The 19437-nt window shown below is 36.9% G+C and overlaps 4 protein-coding genes across 7 annotated transcripts; 2 read left to right on the forward strand and 2 right to left on the reverse strand.

Annotated features, from left to right (window-relative positions):
- Positions 1-184: 184 nt before the first annotated feature.
- On the reverse strand, positions 185-3965 carry LOC132204667 (myotubularin-related protein 14). The gene is made up of 11 exons (XM_059633294.1): positions 3340-3965; positions 3109-3165; positions 2770-2996; positions 2428-2715; positions 2147-2369; positions 1433-1758; positions 1172-1378; positions 905-1114; positions 767-850; positions 604-702; positions 185-552 (listed from the first exon to the last, which is right to left on the reverse strand). Exons 1-11 carry the CDS (start codon positions 3430-3432, stop codon positions 405-407), a joined length of 1962 nt encoding a protein of 653 aa, XP_059489277.1. The 5' UTR covers positions 3433-3965; the 3' UTR covers positions 185-404.
- Positions 3827-12312, forward strand: LOC132204666 (rho guanine nucleotide exchange factor 17). 3 transcript variants are annotated; one of them, XM_059633292.1, is made up of 20 exons: positions 3831-4102; positions 4160-4261; positions 6200-6583; positions 7930-8316; positions 8686-8763; positions 8824-8997; positions 9048-9257; positions 9332-9537; positions 9596-9718; positions 9768-9862; positions 9922-10144; positions 10196-10281; positions 10344-10458; positions 10511-10654; positions 10770-10961; positions 11018-11085; positions 11136-11290; positions 11349-11523; positions 11576-11749; positions 11828-12312. In XM_059633292.1, exons 3-20 carry the CDS (start codon positions 6275-6277, stop codon positions 12028-12030), a joined length of 3117 nt encoding a protein of 1038 aa, XP_059489275.1. In that variant the 5' UTR covers positions 3831-4102; positions 4160-4261; positions 6200-6274; the 3' UTR covers positions 12031-12312. The 3 variants fall into 3 exon arrangements, with proteins under 3 accessions (XP_059489276.1, XP_059489275.1, XP_059489274.1); XM_059633293.1 differs by having other exon boundaries at positions 3827-4261; positions 11579-11749; XM_059633291.1 differs by having other exon boundaries at positions 3831-4261.
- Positions 12313-12620: 308 nt separating this feature from the next.
- On the reverse strand, positions 12621-14474 carry LOC132204671 (E3 ubiquitin-protein ligase MARCHF5-like). The gene is made up of 6 exons (XM_059633300.1): positions 14271-14474; positions 13905-13996; positions 13636-13844; positions 13310-13440; positions 12868-13227; positions 12621-12810 (listed from the first exon to the last, which is right to left on the reverse strand). Exons 2-6 carry the CDS (start codon positions 13973-13975, stop codon positions 12658-12660), a joined length of 924 nt encoding a protein of 307 aa, XP_059489283.1. The 5' UTR covers positions 13976-13996; positions 14271-14474; the 3' UTR covers positions 12621-12657.
- Positions 14475-14579: 105 nt separating this feature from the next.
- Positions 14580-18652, forward strand: LOC132204173 (uncharacterized). 2 transcript variants are annotated; one of them, XM_059632496.1, is made up of 10 exons: positions 14580-14708; positions 14773-14924; positions 14990-15160; positions 15221-15329; positions 15391-15496; positions 15765-17291; positions 17348-17486; positions 17613-17838; positions 18152-18455; positions 18515-18652. In XM_059632496.1, exons 3-10 carry the CDS (start codon positions 14997-14999, stop codon positions 18538-18540), a joined length of 2601 nt encoding a protein of 866 aa, XP_059488479.1. In that variant the 5' UTR covers positions 14580-14708; positions 14773-14924; positions 14990-14996; the 3' UTR covers positions 18541-18652. The 2 variants fall into 2 exon arrangements, with proteins under 2 accessions (XP_059488479.1, XP_059488481.1); XM_059632498.1 differs by having other exon boundaries at positions 14993-15160.
- Positions 18653-19437: the final 785 nt, after the last annotated feature.

A 19437-nucleotide genomic window follows, 5' to 3' on the forward strand; every position in this document is an offset into this window, starting at 1 on the left:
GCTGAATAAGTAAATTATTTCTTAGATACACACTTGTGTTTGCTATTTGAAGGTTATCTTTTAGTTATTTAGTTTCACTTATAGTTAGCCATTTTTTATTCCAGTTGCAGGTGCTTGGGCTGCTTTCAGTATCACACCTTAAGTCTATAATGATTGATGAAAATAATAATTAGGATTGTATTAATAAAATTCTTTACTTTCACTTTTTATGACAAAAATTTATTTAAAATTTCTGCGGCGTCACAGTTGACTATAATAAGTAGAAAATAAAATTTAGAACAATGAATTTGTCTAATGATCAACAAGTTAAAATCAAGAAAAAGTAACAACAAAATGAGAAAATTAACTCTGTGTGCAGTCTTGTGTGATGCACCTGCCGATGCTACTCATTCCTCAAAAGACTATCAAGAGTGGGCAGTCTGGAAAATGCCTACTTTTTCTGCAAAATTTCCAAGAAATGAGCTGAGACTGATCCCTTCAGAAGGCAGAGGAGAAGTTGAGTGGTAAACATTGAAAAAGAGGCTCTGCACTGCTTTCAACTTTTCTTTCCTCCTAAAATGAACCAATTAATATTTAAAAAATTTAAATTATGATAAATCTAACGTCTGAGGAATTTCTCCGTAAGTTAAGCAGCTGTCATTCTCAATTACAGTAATGCTCGACTGTGTCATGTCTTCTGAAGCTTTGTAAGAAGTAGTAGTGCTAGAATTTATAATTTCATTGTTTTTAGATCCATTAGTAACATAAAAGAGACTTATTTAGTCACCTGTTTTTAAGATATAAGACCGAATCAGACACTCCACAGGAGTTTGAGCCTCGCATACTCCCTTGGTCAGATATGATTTGCCAGCTAAATTGAATAAAATGATAATTCAAAGAACGTTTGAAAAGTTTTGATAGGAACCTTCCAGCAAACGAGCCATTTGAGTCATGCCGATGTCTAAATCTGTCTTTTGGCACTGCAACGGGACTGGATTGGGCTTCTGAAACGCGTGGACTACTCCGCTGGTTGGGACTAGAGGACAATAATTCAGAGTTTTGATCTTCAAAATGTTTTGATTCCATCGACATCACAGCTGAAGCCCACATACTTTCACTTATTTGTCCAGAACCTCTGGGGAAATTTGAGAAATATTGAAAATTTAATTTTCTTACACTTAATTTTTTTTACGCTATCTGAGAATGTTCCATGTACCCAGGCAAACTGCTGTACAAAACTTGATGGTCCTCACTTTTATTAGAGCTCAAACTACTTGAAACCGATCCTTCTTGTGGGTACAAAATCTTTTCAACTTCTAATTCTTCAAAATCAGTAACTGAAGAAGATTCCGACTCATGTCTAGCAGAAATGCTCACCATTGGTGACCTCTTCCTTGGTCTTTAAATTTTTAAATTTAAACATTAAAATTTTCCATCATGAAAATTATTTAACCTGTGGAGACTGAATTCATTCTCGGCAAGGTGTGTGAGAAAGTGGAAGCAGAAAAATAGAATTTCCTCTCCTCGGCTCAGTCTGTCAGCTAAGTGGTGGCCAAAGAGCATCCAATCATATGCTAGGCTGAGGTAGAGGATGTCTGCTGCCGACAAAGACTGGTGCACAAGGTTGTCGGCCCACAACGACAGTCTAAGCAAACTGATGAACAGCGGCGTCCGGTCCCACCCACTGATGCAGTGCACCAACAGGCCACTTTTGGCCTCATGGATGTACGATAAAATCAGCAACATGTAGTTTTTTGTCAGCTCAGTCAAATCCCATTTCTGAAAATAGTAGATTAGATTAGATTAGATTAGATCAAAATTTATTGCATTAGACATATATAGTACATCTCCAATTTGCCTTTACAACAAGTCTGTATAATAATAATAATTAGGTTTTATCAATCAACTAAATACAACATCAAGTGAATGAGGGAGCTCGCACGCCATTAGTTATTCGGCGGGGGTGGGCAAGCCTTTTCAGACTTCAGTCTCATCCACTATGTTGTAACTTTGATGAATATATCAAGGATATCAAGAAATTTGAGGAAAATTTAGTTTTTTTGGTAATGATTTTTAGTCTCTTTCATGACAAAGTTAATTTTGGATTAAAATTTTAAACTCCAATATTATATTAACTATGACACATAAATTTTTATATGAATCTAACCTGATATTGACTCCAATCTATACGAAGATGAGATATTTGTTCGTCTTCAGGAATGTAGAGTCCAGTGTCCACCTGCGGGTGACTCCAATCATACAGAAGGCCATCACTAGAGTGATTGTTTTCCCGGAAGTCCTTGAAAAACTCACAACCAGGGTAAGGAAGTGCAAGAATTCTGAAGTCGTTATAGCGGTTCTCTTTGTCAACCTTCTCTGATGAAGTGACACTGTTGAAACATTGCCAGTGGTAATGAAAAAACAATCGAAAATTCTTCTGAGCCTTACTAAACTCCAAATTTGATTTTCTTCTTCTCAACCATGAAGTCAATGATGGTGCCGATGCTGAGCATTTTCAGCAGCTTAATGTCCTTGTTGCGAACCTTGTCAAACAACTGCCACTCACCCCCTCGGAGAGAGGCATCGATCTCCGACTCCTCATCCAAATCGTCATCCTCCAAATTCAGACTTTGCTGGGGGGGTGATGGAGGCGCCTGGTTGTTGCCCATGGAGGAGAACAAGAAGCTGAATCCTGACCGACCATAAAGCTCCGGACCTCCTGAAAGGGTTGCTGACCTGCACAATTTTTTTGTATTTAAAATTATATTTATTAACTTTTCAATCAAATACCTGCAAATGTGCTTTCCACGGTAAAGAATGACGGGCACTGGAAATCTAGACCTGCAACGAGCAAATCTGGCCTTGGAAATGACCTCCCTCATCTTTCCTGAGTCTAGGGTGCTTTCATAAATAGTGCATGGCTGATGATCGATGCCAGAGTTCTGCTTCTCACCCTCTAGGACAATCAGGTGGCTTGGATATCGGTTGCTCAGGTCACCAGAAGAGTTATCAATAGTCTTGAGGTGAGTTATTGGAATTATTATTATTTTATTTACAATTCAAAATTTAGGTATTTTTAAATGTAAACTGAGACTTTTACCAGTGGAAAAAATTAACTAATTTACTTACCGAATACTCATAATCCAGGGATATTAGCTGAAGACATTTTTTCATAGCATCGTTGGCCTATAAAAAAAATATAATATGTAATGTAATAGTAAATTTCAACCTTCTAATTTTCTTCCCTCCAAAAATAGATTATGTATGTATCAAAATTAGCAACACAAAATACTAAGTGTCCCATGAAGTTCAACTAAATATTTTTCTTTATTTCACAATAACAAGTCTTAAATAACTCACAGTTGGATGAGTTTCTTTGGCCTTATACGTGTAAGTGGAAAAATAGCGCAGCAGCTGCTGCAGATCTCTTAAAGAAGTCTTGCCGCTTTCCATTTTTAGCTCAGCTTTGACCGATCACGAGCAAAAGAATTACCGTCCAAGGCATTTTGTAAATTCCTAATGGACCGCAAGATCTATTGCGGAAACTCGAATTTCAAAGGAAAGTCGCAGATATATTTGTCGATGAGACCTTCTGTTGTGCCACACACTACTACTGCTGACGCTGACCAAAACAAAATAAAGGGAAGTTAAATATATACGGGATACGATAAATCGAACGTCAAGTTCGCCATGTTTGAAAAGTTAGAGCAGGCGTAGGCAATATTTTAAATTTGGCGGGAAAAACTTAAGAAAAATGGGCGTGCGTCTTATCCTTTGCTTCATTAAGAATTTGTTGTTGTTGCGCAGTTTAATTTCGAAATCATTTTTTAAAAAAAGGGTATTTTTAGCCTCATGAAATTACAAAAAATTATAGTACTTAGATTACACGTTGTTGAGCATTCAATGGAATTCAAAAAAAGAAGCGTTTTTGTGTCATTATAAAACGCACAAATATTTGCCTCAACATTTGTGCAAATAGCAACCGCTCCGGCCTCCGTAGTGATGCTGGAGATGCGATCTCCGTGTGCGGCGCAGCATCAGATCAACGACACCTCCTGGTAGAGAGGAAAGCGTGGGCAGATAGATTTGACAGCTGCTGTGGCATGGCAACGCAGCATTCATTGTGGGTAGAGATGATCGAGTCAAGTCTAAGAACTCATGGTTGTGATTTGATATAAAGACGTAGAACTCATCACACTCTGTACTTGGACTTGGATTGTTTGTGCCAAATTCATCTCGTCCTCTGTACCTTCACCGCCCACGCCGAGAACGGGTTCATTTGGTAAGGATTCGATGATTTCAACCGAGAATTCTCATTCATATTTTTGGTTGGTGTGTTTTTGTGAAAAACTAATTGCGTCACGGTTTCGCGTGCTTACTAACTTTTAATAATAATTGTATTTACAATTTATGATTATTATCTTCTTCCAATTAAAATTATCCATATTTTATACAAACTTAAATTTTAGCATCTTTGTGGAAAATTATGCATTAGGTATTTTTTTTTTTAGATTATGTATTTTAACAAAAGAAGTCGCGAGTAAAATTATATTTATGATATTTATATTAAAAATCGCACGGCAAGCCAAGATGAAGAACATCAAAAGTTAATATTCGTATTTAACTTCTGTTTCAATACACGGATTTACCGTGGTAGACGTGTTTCTTTTGTCACTTCTTTCTTGGAGTTTTTTAGCTGAATATCTGCGACATAAAATAAATATAAAAGTTGCAATTGCAATGAGAAATGTGCAACTCTTTAACAGCCTCTCTAATATATAAATCAATCCATTGTTTTTAACTCATTTAATTTTCCTTGACCTTGACGGTACGTGCGGGGTATCTTCATTGTAAAATAAAAAAATAAATGAAAAATTGTTTGGTGCCTTCTGCAGCACTGATAAAGGGCACAGGCCGACAAGACTTTGTTTTGGCCTACCCTATAAAAGTTAAATTTTTAGAAAAAAAAAACATCTCATATAAAAGTTTTATGTGAATTTACTTATTTTCCCCAACTTGGAAACATGAAAATTATTATTATTTGAAATATTTGGATGATTTTTTAAGTGAAAATTTTAAGAAGTAAAAAAACTTATTTTACAAAAATTTAAAATAACAGATTGACATTAATTGTTTGCTTTTATGATGCTCGTGAAATAAGAGCTACAACAACAAAGACAAATGAGTGTAAATATAATTATGTCATTTTCAACTTTTTGTATCAGTTGATTGCATTTGTTGTCAAATATCCTAATTATTATTATTCTTTCGCTTTTATTTTGTCAATTAGTGATGCCATATAATGTCTCCGTCGTTAGTCGTAACCCACTTATTTAGGTCAAATGAAATGAAGGATAGACAAGTTCTTAACTAGAAATCGCCAAATGTTCAAAAATTATAGTGACCCTGGTATAATTGATAACCGAAAAGTTACACAAAATAATCAAAATAATGTTAGTCGGGAAGACCTTGTTGAAGTCTCAAGTAGACTGGCAATATCTGCAGAGAGCCCTGCTGCAATGATACCGAGAATTTTCAATGCATTACCAAAAAATATCAAAATTTGTAATAATGATGATGATCTTGTAATGAAGGTGAAAATATATGTGCTGGAAAACCAGTTTTATGACATGGGCGAATTTTTTGCTCTAAATAATTATTCTTTTGACTTGTTTTGCAAAAGCTTTATACGGTAAAATGTATAAGTTAGCTTATATCAAAATTAAATAAACTTGAACTTGAGAATAAGATCAAAAGATATAAACATATTAATAAATACACATTATTATCAATCATAAAAAAATTCATTTTGATTAAGAAAAAAAAGAATCAATTTTTGGAAATATTTTGTAAGAATTTGTAATGTTTTTTTTTATACAGTCAAAGGAATTATACCAAAAAGTCAGGAAATTTAAATATGCAAATAAATTTTTAAAAATTTTTGTCTTAGGTTGCAAAAGTTAAAAAAAAATTGCTCTCATAATTTTACATTATTAGAAAACTTTTTCCATCTCCATATGGAGCAAAAAAAAATCTATGAAATTGCAAATTTTTTTCAATAGAGATTTCGCGCATCGAAGGACAGAGCGCATCCTCAGCCAGTCTCTTGATCTCTCGCTCCTCTCTCTCTCTGTGTCAGTTGGTTGTGGGCAGAAAGATCTGTTCTATTTTCTGCTTGTTCTAATTTTAAAAGCGCGTGTTTGTCTGTGTGTCGGTATAGGTGGGTCGTCGGGCCCATCCGCTTGCAAGTCAGCGGTGCTGCTGGTCTCGGTCGGCCGCAGGACTATGGACTGCCATGTCCGGTAGCGACTTGAGGTCAGTGTCGAGGTCGGTGCGCGAGAAGCCGGACCTGCCCGCCACTGCCGATGACCTGCTGCTTGGCGCCGCGGCGGCGCCGCTGCCCAGGCACGCGCGTCGCTCTAAGGGCGCGCGCCTCCGCCAATTAACGGACAGGCTGCGACACAACTCGGTCGAGGAGGTCGAACTGCCCCCACGACCCCTGCCGGACACCCTACTCGACACTTTGCTGCCACTGCCGCCTCTTGGATTCCTCCAGATTGCCAACGAGTCGCCTCCAAACAGCACTGCCGCCTCTGAATCTCTTGTAAGTTCTAAAATCATAAAATGTATAATGTCCAAAATTCTCAGTAACTAATTTTTAGAATAGTGAGCTTCGTTTATCAGATTCGGATCTAAAATGAGAAACAAAAGTAACCATTTTTGATATATTCATTCATATTTTTTACTTGTTTTGTACTATGTTGCAAATGGCCATAGGGTGCGTCGCAATGAGTAATTACATCGTGGTGACCCCTCATAAGTCAATAAAGATCAATAATAATAATTAATAACTGAGCGTGTAAATTATTTTTTGTGCAAAAAAAAAATTTTGTGTTCAAAATCTAGAGCGGTCTAGATTAAAGTCATTGCAGTTTTTATCTTGAAGACTTAACCTTTTTTTAAAAAAAGTTTAATTTTGTCCATATCTATTATCATTTAATTAATTATCTTGGTATTTAAAACCGTTGAAAACTATCAGACATCTAGTCTTCAAATCACAAAAAATTAAAATTTGAATCATATTTCTTATTTGCCAATTTTATTTTCATTATTAAATTCCAATTCAATTTTTTCATGTATGACTTGAGTAGAATAAACAAACATTATTATTATTATTATTCTTTATTGACTTATGAGACGGCGCCACGGTGTAGTTACGCAACGCGCCCCATTTGCAACATAGTACAGAAAAGAAAGAATAACTGAAGAGAAAAACAATATTACATTGAATCCATATACTCAAAAAACTCTTCTCTATCATAAAACTTATGCACATTGATGCATATAAACAAAACGCCTCAAGCAAGCTTAAAAAAATTTATGCCGAGGCTCCAAACGAATCGAAACAGGTAACTTGTTATACAAAGCAGACATGCAAGTCACAAGGTTTTGGTTTGAAATTAACAATACCTGGGCTGGATTATACAAATCGCTCTTAGCCCTTTTTTGATAATCGTGGACTTCGCTTGTCTTATTAAAGTAATGCAGATATTTGCGGACAAATTTTCAAGATTCAAAGAGATAAATGGAAAATACTGGCAGAAAATCAAATCGAGCGAAAAGCTCAAGTTTGGAGTAAAATGTATGTGCAGACACAAAATCCTTCTACAATCTCACAAACTGATCATACCTCAATCCGAATAGCAACCGGCAGTCGGTTATACAAACGGGACATGCCTTGAAATGTTTTCATAGAATGAACTCTGGATAACATAAGATTATAATGGAATGGAATAGAATATATTCTTTTATTTCATTATTAAACTATCAACGCATTGACAAATTTTGAAATTTTTCCCCCAAAATAATTTTTGACCTGTTGTGAGAGAATAAACAAATTGAATAAATGCGTCAAACTTAATCCTGTTAATTAACCATTCTTTTGGATAGACGGAGGAACTGCAGCCGCCAGTCCAGGCGCAGAATGCCGACTCACTTTCCGAGGGCGAGACCGACAGCAGCGTGTGCAGCAGCACCATCCCTGCCCAGCAGTTATCTCGGCGCTACAACAAGCGGCCCCTGCGCGGCCCCTACGGCCAAATCCTCGAGGCTGAGATGAAGAGGGCCTCTCCCGCCCCCAGCAAGGTGGACAGCGAGCTAGGCTTTCTGCAAAGTAGTCTTCCAGATGCGATGCGGCCCCCTACTAGTCTTGGTGCCAGCAGCACCTCTGTCGCCTCTTCGTCAGTGCTGAGCAACATTGAGGGCGGCCACGTCCACCAGCGCGCCGCCTCTAGTCCCTGTCAGATGGTCGGCCTGGAGGAACAGGTCAATATCAGGGTGAGTGAAAAACATAAAAAATATTTTATTATTCAATTTGTGCCCCCACTGGAATTAACGCTTTTCACTTGAATGATTTACTACATAATCAATTTATTTGTTTGTATATTTTGCAAGTTCTTGTCAAATAAAATTTTCATATTATAATTCGTTAACTAACAGTAGGATGGGTAGGACAGGTAAAATGGTTATTGTTAAGAGAGAGTGCCGTCTAGCACGACGCGTTTCTCAGCAAATGTGCCAGTCTGCTTGCTGTGGTGAGAAATGCAAAATGCGCATCTATGCACTTCCATCGATCGTATATAATTATCTGGAATTTTCTGTATATATTTGCTGAAATGAGTTTAAAATTGCTGAATTATATTCCAGGATACAAGAACACATGTTGTATACGAGTTATATGAAACTGAGAAATACTATGTTGAAGCTCTGAGAACCCTAATTATGGTAAAATTTGATTTTGAGACTTCTAAATTACACCAAAAACTTACCATTTTGTTTTCCCAGAACTATATGGTACCTTTGAAAGACTCGGAGAACCTAATTGAGCCTGGCCTTGTCGATGAAATTTTTTTCCAAATCCCTAGCATTTTGCATTACCACGAAATCTTCCTTGATGACCTGCAGAATAAATTGGACAACTGGGACTGGCGACAGAGAATTGGAGACATCTTTCTGGATGTAACATTTTCTTAAACTCTAGTTTTTAAATTTTAATAGTAAAATTTTAGTTTTCTCAAAAACAAGTTGTGGAGTGCTACACAGAATTCATAAATAACTGGCAAAGAGCCAAGTCCCTGGTTAAAAGCACCTCACAGACAAAACCAGCATTTGGTAATTTTCTGGAGGCTGTGTCCCGCGAGCACAAGGGCAAGTTGACCTTTGACGCGCTCCTGATTATGCCTGTCCAAAGAATCCCAAGATACGAGCTCCTCATCCAGGTATTTTTTTGGGTTTATATTTTGAGCTTGCTGGTTTTTATTTTTTATTTTGCACATCTCTTTCTCACTTGAAGGCCCTTTTGAAGCACACGAGTAGTTCGCACCCTGATTACTCCTACTTAGTTTCTGCACAAAGAGCCATCCATGCACTTGCCGTAACCATTAACTGCAAAGGGAGAGCATCTTGCAATGAGGATGAAAGTAGACTTAGCATAAAAGAAATAGAGAACTTTCTCGATGGATGTGATATTTTCCCTGCGCCTGATCGAACTTTTCTAAGGTCTGTTTTAAGAAACACTGGAAAGAAAAATATTGTTTTTTAATAATTTAATATTCAGGCATGATCTTGTCACTGTGAAAGTTGGAGACAGTGCAAAAGAAAGAATGGTGTTCCTATTTTCTGACCTCATGGTAGTGGCCGGTATTAAAAGACGAGGTGGTCCTGTGCGAAAAACATCCTCGTAAGGAAGAATTAACTTGTGAAGTTTTATTTTATGAACTTTTTATCAGGAATAGCTTGAGCAGCAACTCATCAAGCATTTTGGAGTGCAACAAGTTTAAAGTATTGATGAAAATTCCCCTTTCCGATGTTGATTTTGCTAGAGGTAGAGAAAAAAAGTATTAAAATTTTTATATATGCTAGTTATCTTTCTTTGACACACAGCGCATGATGAAGCTGCAAAATTAATTATGCACGAGATAACAGAAATTAAAGAGGACACTGAAACGGTGAATAGGATTATTGATCTTGCCAGTCGCCTTCACTGCAGCAACCCTCGGCTTGAGGAAATTTTGCATGAAATGCAAGTAAACCTTTCGAGGAAGTTGCTAGACAAGCAGCTTGAGGAGAACGGCTTTCACTGCCTTGCCTTGAATGTTTCCTCTCAGTACGAAACAGGTGCAACTTATATTACTTATAATTAAAATTTTGTTTTTAGGCTGGAAAGTATTATGTTAATGTTTGAAGCTCTTGAGCAGAAAGAAGCATGGGAGAACATCCTAAGTGAAGCTAAACAAAAAATGGGTCAGTTTTCCTATTATTTTTGATTTTCTTATTTTAAATTTGTACAAATTAAATTTTTTTAGATCAAAAATTCTCTCCACAATTTCTGTACCCAGTCACAATCAGGAAAACTAGGTCAGGTCTGCAGTTTACTTGTGCGTCCGCAACAGCTAATTCAGAGCGCAATTATCATGGAAGGTAATTTGTTAAACCCTATCGCTTTGCATAATTATTTTTTGTTTTAATTTAGGGATATGTGGATATGCAATAGTGATGGCTATGTAGGGCAAGTATGTGTCCTTCATTTGGCAGACGAGCCAAAAGTTTTGTCCACCAACGAGGTATGTGAATCAAGAATTTTGTGCATGGCTGCTGCTCCACCGTACTTATGCAGGTAAATTTTGTAATTTAGGGATTGTGATAACTGATAAAATATTATTTTATTTTTAAAATTTTTGTATTGATTGAAAAGAATATAAACAACAAAAATAATAAATGTTTAAAATTAGGTCTGCTTATATGGAGGATCATTTTGAAGAGTACCGAGAACCAAATAGTTACAGTGACTTGATCAACGATGCCAGTAATGAATCCACAATGTGGCTGGGAACGGAAGATGGAAACATCCTAGTGTATGGATGTAGAAACGTGTGGCAGTGCAAAATGAAAATGAATCTTGGATTTACTGTGTTCTCCATTATGTACAAAAATTAACTCTTAACCAAATATGTAAATTTGAACCAATTCAAATTTCAAGGTACCTGGACAACAGGGTTTATGCTTCTCTTGCCAATGGAAGTATTGTTATCTATACAAGAAATTCAAGTGATTTTTTATTCGATATGTAAGAAGCTTTTAACACAATTTAATGCTAGGTACTCGCTGGGATTGGGCAGACCCACTGTACTTGCCAGTGAGCAGTCCTGCTGTACCAGTAACAAAAATGGTCCAAGTTGGTAACGGGGCATTTATCTGGTGTGCTTGTAACAACATTGTGTACATTTTAAATACAAAGTCTCTGCAGGTTGAAGTATGGAATTATGAAATCTTGATTGGAAGTTTTTTTAATTCTGCTAATTTTCTTGCAGAGCAAGTTGTGCATGGGCTTCAGAAGCGAAAAGTCGATTAACTGCATTTCATGTGCTGCAAGTGCAGTATGGATTTCACTGCAAAACTCCTCTATCGTAAGACTGTACAATGGACTGAGCATGGAGTTGCTTAGTGAAATCAACGTTGCCCAAAATGTCACAGCCATGCTGAAAAGTAAAATATGAGAACCAAAATTTATCAGACCAAATACAGTATATAATTTTAGCAGGTTGTGATGACATTATCAGGCAACACAAAGCAGCATGTCTACGGGTCACTGCCCTAGTAGCGCACCAGGACCTACTTTGGGTAGGAACCAGTGCTGGTGTCATCCTAAAAATCAAAACGCCCAGTGTTACTTCAACCACCAGCAAACTAGCAAAACCACCTCTTGTTAAAGGTATTTTTGTATTTAGTTTTTTTTATATGATATGTATATTGATGTCTATATTCCATTATAATTTTTGCTCCTTTATAGGAATTAGCAGGGGCCACACGGGGCATGTTCGATTTTTGACCACCGTCGAGGTAGATTACCCTTCAGAAAGTGCTAGTCAAGGCAAGAGAGCTATATTGGTGATATCGGGTGGTGATGGTTACGAAGACTTCAGGTGTTCTAATGTGTCTGAACTGTCTGGAAGAGAAGATTCGACAAACCACCTACTAGTGTGGAGACTCTGATTGTTTATACAAATTGGCTCTTTTTTTAAAAGGAAAATATTTTATGACTAGCTGAAATTTGTCATGGATAAAAATAATTATACTGTTTTTGTCCTGCTTGGTTCGATCTTTAGTCCTGTATAATATTTTTTTTTAACATTTTAACATGCTCGTTTTTTTGAAGAGCATTAAAAAGCACAGAAGTTTTGCTCTCTAAATTATTTATACAGCCTTTATATTGGTGTTATTTTCATAATAAGAAATAAAATTTATTTATTGACAGAATTACACTTTTGCAAAATATACTTTTGGGATATTGATTGTTTAATTTAGTTCTCCTTTCGTGAGCTATAACATAAACAATGAATGAAGAGACACAAAATTCACTTTCGTTAATTTAATATTTTAAAAAAGAACCTGAGAATTTAATTCATTAAATGCATCGGAGGTATTTAGAATCTTAAGATTATTACAAGCATAGTGGAGCATATAGTGGATTCAGATTCATTCAGCATGGTGGGTGCGTGAGGAAAGAAATATTTGCGCACATGCAGGCAAGTAGTGTCCAACGTGGGGCTTAAGAGTTAAATTATTTATAATAATGACGTATATTTCCTTTTTGCAATTTAATCTTTTATTAATTATAAATTAACTGTTATCAGCAACCGGTTCTGGTTTAAAATCACTACTTCTCTGTTCCGGCATATAGTCAATGATTCTCCTCAAGGAATGCCGTATGTAACACCGTTGCTTATAGTATATTCTCAGGGCACCTTTGACACCAACAAAAATTAGCCCACCCTGCAAGAAAGCCAATTGAAACTTCATTTTACAACAAATTTAAAATAAAATCCTTACCAAAATTGTCCGCTGGACATTGGAAGAGGTTGATTCAATAAGGAGTTTGCCACAGAGAGTAGCGGCTGTGGGTAGGATGAGGGCGCTACAAAGAATGCGAGTCGAAGACACGGGGTCGCTGAGCTGCGGCAGCTCGACACTCTGCCTCGTCTCCTCTGGTTGACAGTACCTGAAGGATGGAAGCAGATAGCCAAGGACCGGCAGGGAGTGTACCTGGCGCCGCACAAATTGCAGGAGGTATTCTTCCCAGTGGATCAGTTTTGAGAGGATTAGTACCAGCGGAATGGAGGGCAGACCCACCAGCAACGTCAAAGGGTCCGCCGTCTCCATGAAGAACACGCCCTCCTTTTTGCCCATCACCTGAAATTAACAAAAAATTATTTTAATGTTCAGAGCTAATTTAAAAAATTAAATTTTCTTTCCCTAATATTTTTTTAGCTACCTGCAGAACTGTGACAGCTCCATAAGATGCTGCTGTCCAATAAAGTGACCCAAGGACAATTCCGGCGGTGACAAACGGACTGACACGGATCATAACATTGTCAGCTGTGTTCATGAGCATTTCAATAAAACCTGCAGACAATAAAAAAGTTGCAAATTTTGCTTTTACAACCAACATCAATCAAAATTTCTTTGATTTAATAAAATGCAATGTAAAAATTTTATGCACCTTTTATATGTTTGAAAAACATAAATTTTTCATAACTTTTTAGTTGAGACCAGTTATAATTTAGGAATTATAAATTTTCAAAATAAATGATGAATGACCTGGTTCAGGAAAGACTATGTGATAAATAGTGCCACACTGAGGACAAGGCACTTTGCTGAAACAGTCCCCTTTCTGCTTTTCGTCAATCCACCTCTGGATGCACATCTGGTGCACCCACTTGGTAGTGCCTCTACATTTGCAAGGTTGCACCCAGGACGCCAAAAGGTCCTCCTCGTCCGACGCATAGCACACCCAACAGTAACGAGCTCTGAAAGTAAAAATGTCATATAATAGATCATGGTTGTATTGATTAAATGACTCTTTTTACTTGTCAATGTCTTTGTCTAAAGCACCATTCTCCGTGGGCTTAGTGAAATTTTCCTCAGAGGTGCTTGTCATCCCAATTTTGTCCAATGTGCACTAAAAACAATATTGATTGATTGGATTGTGATAATAAAAAGTTATAATTATTTCATAAATGCAATCCACTATGTAATATTTTATACGTAATATATGTATTTATAGTTATAAAGCTCAAAGAAAATTTATTATGTTACATATAATTATGTCTTCTGCCAACTGAAATCAATTGTTGACAGTTTTTGGGTCGAAGGTCCTTGAGGCAACTTCAAAATGATCGTGTCGTTCAGAACTCACCAATTCTCACTCAGATTGGTTTTACGTTAAAACTTGCCTTCAAATTCGTCTGCTTCAATTTTTTGACTTGCACCAAAAACGCTCTGAACTCAAATTCTCAAATTTTCAAACAGATCACGAGAGCCATTATTATATTTATGTTTCCATAAAAAATATCAAGGAGTAAGGCCTTGGAGTAAGGGTTAGGACGCAATACAATGATTCTTGATGATTCTGATTTCTGAAATTGTTTTCTTCTTGGTTTTCTTGCTGTTCGGTTGGCCATAATTCTGTGGCACTGCGCTTGGCACTGCGCATGTTTTTTGCAGTTGCGGTGATTATGTTATGTTGGTCCACTGTAAGAGGCCGGCCATGAGCGCATGCGCCATGATAATGTTATGGAAGTCGGAAGATGAAGATGGAAGCCGGTCCTGCAGGGCGACGCACGTTGCACGTTGTTTTGGCTTGACTAAACAACTATAATTGTGGAATTATAGTAATTTTAACGGATTTTAAATGATTCAGTCGAACTGATAAACTAATTACCTTAATTTTTTCAGATTAGGTGCTATATTTTGAGTGAAGAGTCGTAACTAATTCAGAAAGGACGAAAAGAGACAATTGTTTGGCCCCCATCATGGCAAACCGGCACCAACTGAGCAACATTTTTTTGACGTAATTCAAACGATTTCACTACCTCGTGAATGTAAAGGTTCGTTTGTGAAAATTACCATTTGTAATAGATTAAAATTAACTGAAATTTATCCACTGATTTAGCAGAGAGATGGATCTGGAACTCGACTTTGATTTCATGTCCTTCGACAATAGTTCGGCGTCTGCAGAGGAATTGCAGAATGACGCCCAAAATGAGATACTCATGGGCTACCCTTTGTATGTAACCCTTTTGAATAACTTAGGTTATATGAAGCAGTCACTACTGAAAAGGAAGTATGTCTTGATTTTCATACATGTTTGACCAGCGTAACTAATAAAGTTACTTGATTACAGCAAAGTTATTAGAAAGCTCCAATCTTCAAAACAAGTTGTTTCAAGTCAGTTGGAGAAGACTAAAGCAGATCTAATAGTGGCGCAATCAGATGTTGAACGCTTTGTTGATGTAATCAATCTTTGTCTTTTATTTTTGAAGTACATGCTAAATGTATTATTTTCTATTCCAGAATATGCAGTTGTTAATAGAGACTCACAATAACGAGGTAGAAAAGCTGAAAAACATGGTTGCAGACAGCGAATTTCAAAAGCAGCAACTTTCTTTTCGTCTGGAAGGTGATTGATTGAATTAAAATTTTTTAAACATTCTAAACATAAAAAATGGAAAAAGGCTTTTTTGTCCTTGTTAATTTTTTTTTTTTTTTTTTTTTTTTTGTAAATAATTGCAGCTTTACTGGTTAAAGTTTGTGATTCTATTTATGTAAAGATCTAAACTGCAACAGCTGTTTTTTTTTACAAATCATTTTTCAACAAAGGGAAACACTAATTGTAATTGTATAATTATAGAAATTGTAACTAAAGTCTACATTATTTATTATTACAGAAATTACCCAAGCAAACCGAAGTGAAGTGAAACCAAAACTCAAGGCTAACAACGTCTCAGTTAAACTTCCAAAGCTCAAAGCCGTCAAACAAAACTACGCTACAGTATCTTGTCAGACAGATTTGTGCAACTCCAAAACATCCAAGGATTTCAGTGTCCAGACAGACTTGTACAACTCCTCCGAAACATCCAAAGATGTCAGTGTCCAGACAGACCTTGAGCTGGAAGGGTGCCCACGGAGCGTTGCCAACTCTGAACTGGGCGACTACAGATTTTTACACCAACTTGAATCGCCCATTTCAATGGTGTCGGACAACGGGGATTTTGAGACTGTCTCCACCATTTGGAGTGAAGTTCCAGAAGTAGCATATTCGCATTCAACTGTGCAGACTCCAGCTCAGTGTCTTCCCTTTTCTGAGGTTACAGAAACTGGAAATAGTCCTGAAGATCTGGCTGAGGATAACCATCAAGCCATTGTAGAAGCTCAAACTGAAACAAGTCGGAAAGAACTCCAGAATAGCATGTTTGATGCTATTGAAGAAAATGAAAATTTGCAAGCTGCTTGTAGCGTGCCATTTATCGACCAATGTCTTACAACAGATATTTGTCGGAATTTAGCCTCTGAAACGCCATTGGAAAACCACCATATGTCTGAACTGAGAGTTAGTGATGAAAATGTTTTGGGAATACAAAGAAATCAGCGAATTCCTCAAGCAAGTAATGTACCTGATCAACGGGAAGCTCTGGAAATCCCAATCACCTTGCAAGCAATTTCTCCAGATATTTCAGATAAACCTTTAGAAGACCTTGAAAGATCCCTTTCTCCTCAACTAGACAAATGTGAAGCATGGCCTAGAACTTCAGAGAAGGGTGAAACAACTGCATTAGAGGGAAAATCTTTGGAGGAAAGCACAAGTTTAATATCATCCAAGAAAAAAGTGACTAAAATCGTCTCTCGTGCTCTTTCAAAAAAATCAATGCTGCTGGCAAGTTTGTTTGACACACCTGATGAGGAGGATTATCAAGCTGAAGAAAATATCCCTTCTATTGTAGAAGGGACAAGTCAAGATTATTGCAAGTCCTCGAGGCCTGCAGCACATTTAGCATCCTTATCAAGGACAATTGAGCCTTTCTATGATAAACCAAATGCCACTTTGGAGGAAGAGGAGAAGGAGATGGAACTTATCCTGAGTGAAATGAGCTCTCTGCCTCCGCTTATTCAACCTCTCTCGCCAGTAGTACACAAATTGAAAAGAAAGGCACTGTTGACTATGGATCACGGGGAAGAAAAAATTGCAAAATTTGAGGAAGATTTTCACTTAGAGCTGTTAGACGAAAAGTTGCAAAAAATTATTAGCAACCCCCTATCTCCTCTGCAGACGTTTGATTATACGGAAGGTGAAACTCAAGAGCCCAAAGATAATGGTTTTCAGGTAACTGAGTGCCAGGAGAGAATGAATGTTGAAAAATCAGAAGAAACAGAAGGAATTTTAAACTTCAGGAAATCTGTTCTTTCGGGATCTTATGGTTGGTATAATTGATGTTTTTTAGTCCACGAAGCTATATTTTATTTCATGCTTTAGATCTCGGTCATAAAATATACAAAGGCCACATTTCTTGCTTAAGTGTCAGCACGGAACATTTTTGCAAGGGAATGCTAGATGACTTATTTTACAATGCTAAAATCATGTCTGTGGAAGTGACACCGGAAATCCTCTCGAGGTAACATACTATGTCTTCTCTTTTTTAAATTGTCATTATAATCACTATTGTGTTCAACAAAATTAAAAATATCTTAATTACAACAATAAAATAATGGAGCAACCAATTGATAATTTCATTTTTCAGAGCTTTTATCATAGGGGTAGCAAAGGAGCGATGGACCCCTTTGATCAAGGACAAACCACCCTTCCCTCTGACTTTGTATGAGAGGAGATCCATTTTCGTCATTAAACACCTGGAGGATAGTCAAGAACGCTGGGCCAATTTGGGAGTAACCGTCATCAAAGAGGCTATCAAAGTGCTACTCTCCCTAAGAAGACCTAAAATTTTACGTGCGCAGAAAGATGAAAAGGTATGAACACATATATATTTTGAAAATTGAACTAAAGAATCTTATCTTAATTTACATGTGGCCATTAGTATATTAATCATTTTTAAACTCTGGCATCCTAATGAGCAGAACAAATAGAAAATATTCATGCCAGCTCGTTTAGTAGACTCTATTTCACCAAGTGGCACAAACGAGGAGCAATTAAATTCTTAGTTATAATTTTTTTTTTAAACTTTTCCCTCAAATATTTGATATTTCTTTTACAGATTCCATTAAATATTTTTTATTGTTTTGAATGTGTTAGCTAAAGTATGAAATGTATTATTTGTTTCAGTCACTTTTGTCATCGCTAACAAGACTGATCTCGGCTCTCTCAATGCTAGCCAAGGAGCCACACTATGCTAAGGGTCTTTTGCACTACAGCTGCCTCTACCTGCCCAACCAGTTTCCCACCATTTACAAAACTCTATTCACCACTTGGCCTAAACTGCTTAAAGCAGGACAAGACAAGCTCTTGATTGACTATCTATGGCACTGCAGCCCAAAGGAGTCTCGACTTGAACTGCAGGAACTCCTAAAGTCTTTGCTTGGCAAAAACTTTGTACCATCAGACCATTTTGATATCTCTAGTTTAAATGGTATTGTTTAGAAAACCAAGTAAATTAAAACCAAACTGTCACATTGTTGATTCTTACAGATTTGACGCTGTTGAAGCCAAGATGACCATCAGCAAAATGTTGCAAAGTCCTTCATTTTGATTAAAAATTTGCTATCTGAAAAGAAGATTAAAAAAGAAACAGTTTGATTTAAAAAGAAAACACCTATAGGTATTTATCGGGAGTTAGAGTTTAGGAGGAGATCAGGGAAAAAACTAATTTACATGGAATTATATTGGAATAGATTGATGCTGAAATGAAGACTGTGTTTGACTGCATTTGGACGTTTCAAAGGTAGATTTTGCACGCATTTTCTTATTGCATGCACCTCTAAACCATTTTATCATTATTATTTTAAATTTCATTATTTTTCAACCTGTTCTTGTTGGATTTGAAACAAAATGAATTTGTTAGGAAGCAAAACAGAATAGAGATTTTATACCTCGGTGCTTTTTGTCTGCTGCCTGTGAGCGCGCCGAATAAAATTCCTATTAACTTGATAATTTATGCGGCCCATTGAAGACAAAAGAGAGATTTTGCTCCCCCTTTCTATAGCAGTGCAGTGAATTTCCCTCTCTGGCTGGCGCGCGCCACTCTCATCCATCGATTTGTTTGTAGATTTATTTTATCTTAATAGGATTGCCCAAGTACTTCATTACCATCTGAATGGGGATTTCGTCATTTTCAATTAAAGTTGAATCATACAGCAGCACGGCTGCAGCTCTGGAAAGAGAGGCGCGAGAATTCCTTCCGCTTGTGCTCTCGCTTTTGTAGAGCCGAGCTGCTCCTCCTTCCCTTTTTTTAAACACCCAATTTATTTTCTCACACACGGCTGCCTTCGTATTATAACTACCATTCATTTGAATACATACATAATTGTGAATCTTAAAAATTACTGGATTCCTTTTTCAAGCTGGCGAACATTTCCGTTTGCGCATAGCATATCCATTACAAGCGTGAATTG

Source organism: Neocloeon triangulifer, unplaced genomic scaffold (assembly GCF_031216515.1).
Source record: "Neocloeon triangulifer isolate White Clay Creek 2 clone unplaced genomic scaffold, ASM3121651v1 ptg000022l, whole genome shotgun sequence".
NCBI classification, from domain to species: Eukaryota; Metazoa; Arthropoda; class Insecta; order Ephemeroptera; family Baetidae; genus Neocloeon; species Neocloeon triangulifer.

Coding starts and splice junctions, on each gene's coding strand:
- LOC132204667 (XM_059633294.1), bottom strand. CDS start 3,432: ATGGAAAGCGGCAAGACTTCTTTAAGAGATCTGCAGCAGCTGCTGCGC. Junction 2,716..2,769: donor CGTGGAAAGCACATTTGCAG/GTATTTGATTGA, acceptor AAAATTGTGCAG/GTCAGCAACCCTTTCAGGAG. Junction 703..766: donor GTCTTATATCTTAAAAACAG/GTGACTAAATAA, acceptor TATAAATTCTAG/CACTACTACTTCTTACAAAG.
- LOC132204671 (XM_059633300.1), bottom strand. CDS start 13,975: ATGACAAGCACCTCTGAGGAAAATTTCACTAAGCCCACGGAGAATGGT. Junction 13,845..13,904: donor TTAGACAAAGACATTGACAA/GTAAAAAGAGTC, acceptor TTTTACTTTCAG/AGCTCGTTACTGTTGGGTGT. Junction 12,811..12,867: donor ATGTCCAGCGGACAATTTTG/GTAAGGATTTTA, acceptor GCTTTCTTGCAG/GGTGGGCTAATTTTTGTTGG.
- LOC132204666 (XM_059633291.1), top strand. CDS start 6,275: ATGTCCGGTAGCGACTTGAGGTCAGTGTCGAGGTCGGTGCGCGAGAAG. Junction 10,655..10,769: donor GCTCCACCGTACTTATGCAG/GTAAATTTTGTA, acceptor GTTTAAAATTAG/GTCTGCTTATATGGAGGATC. Junction 11,291..11,348: donor CAAAGTCTCTGCAGGTTGAA/GTATGGAATTAT, acceptor ATTTTCTTGCAG/AGCAAGTTGTGCATGGGCTT.
- LOC132204173 (XM_059632496.1), top strand. CDS start 14,997: ATGGATCTGGAACTCGACTTTGATTTCATGTCCTTCGACAATAGTTCG. Junction 15,497..15,764: donor ACTTTCTTTTCGTCTGGAAG/GTGATTGATTGA, acceptor TTATTATTACAG/AAATTACCCAAGCAAACCGA. Junction 17,839..18,151: donor GTGCGCAGAAAGATGAAAAG/GTATGAACACAT, acceptor TATTTGTTTCAG/TCACTTTTGTCATCGCTAAC.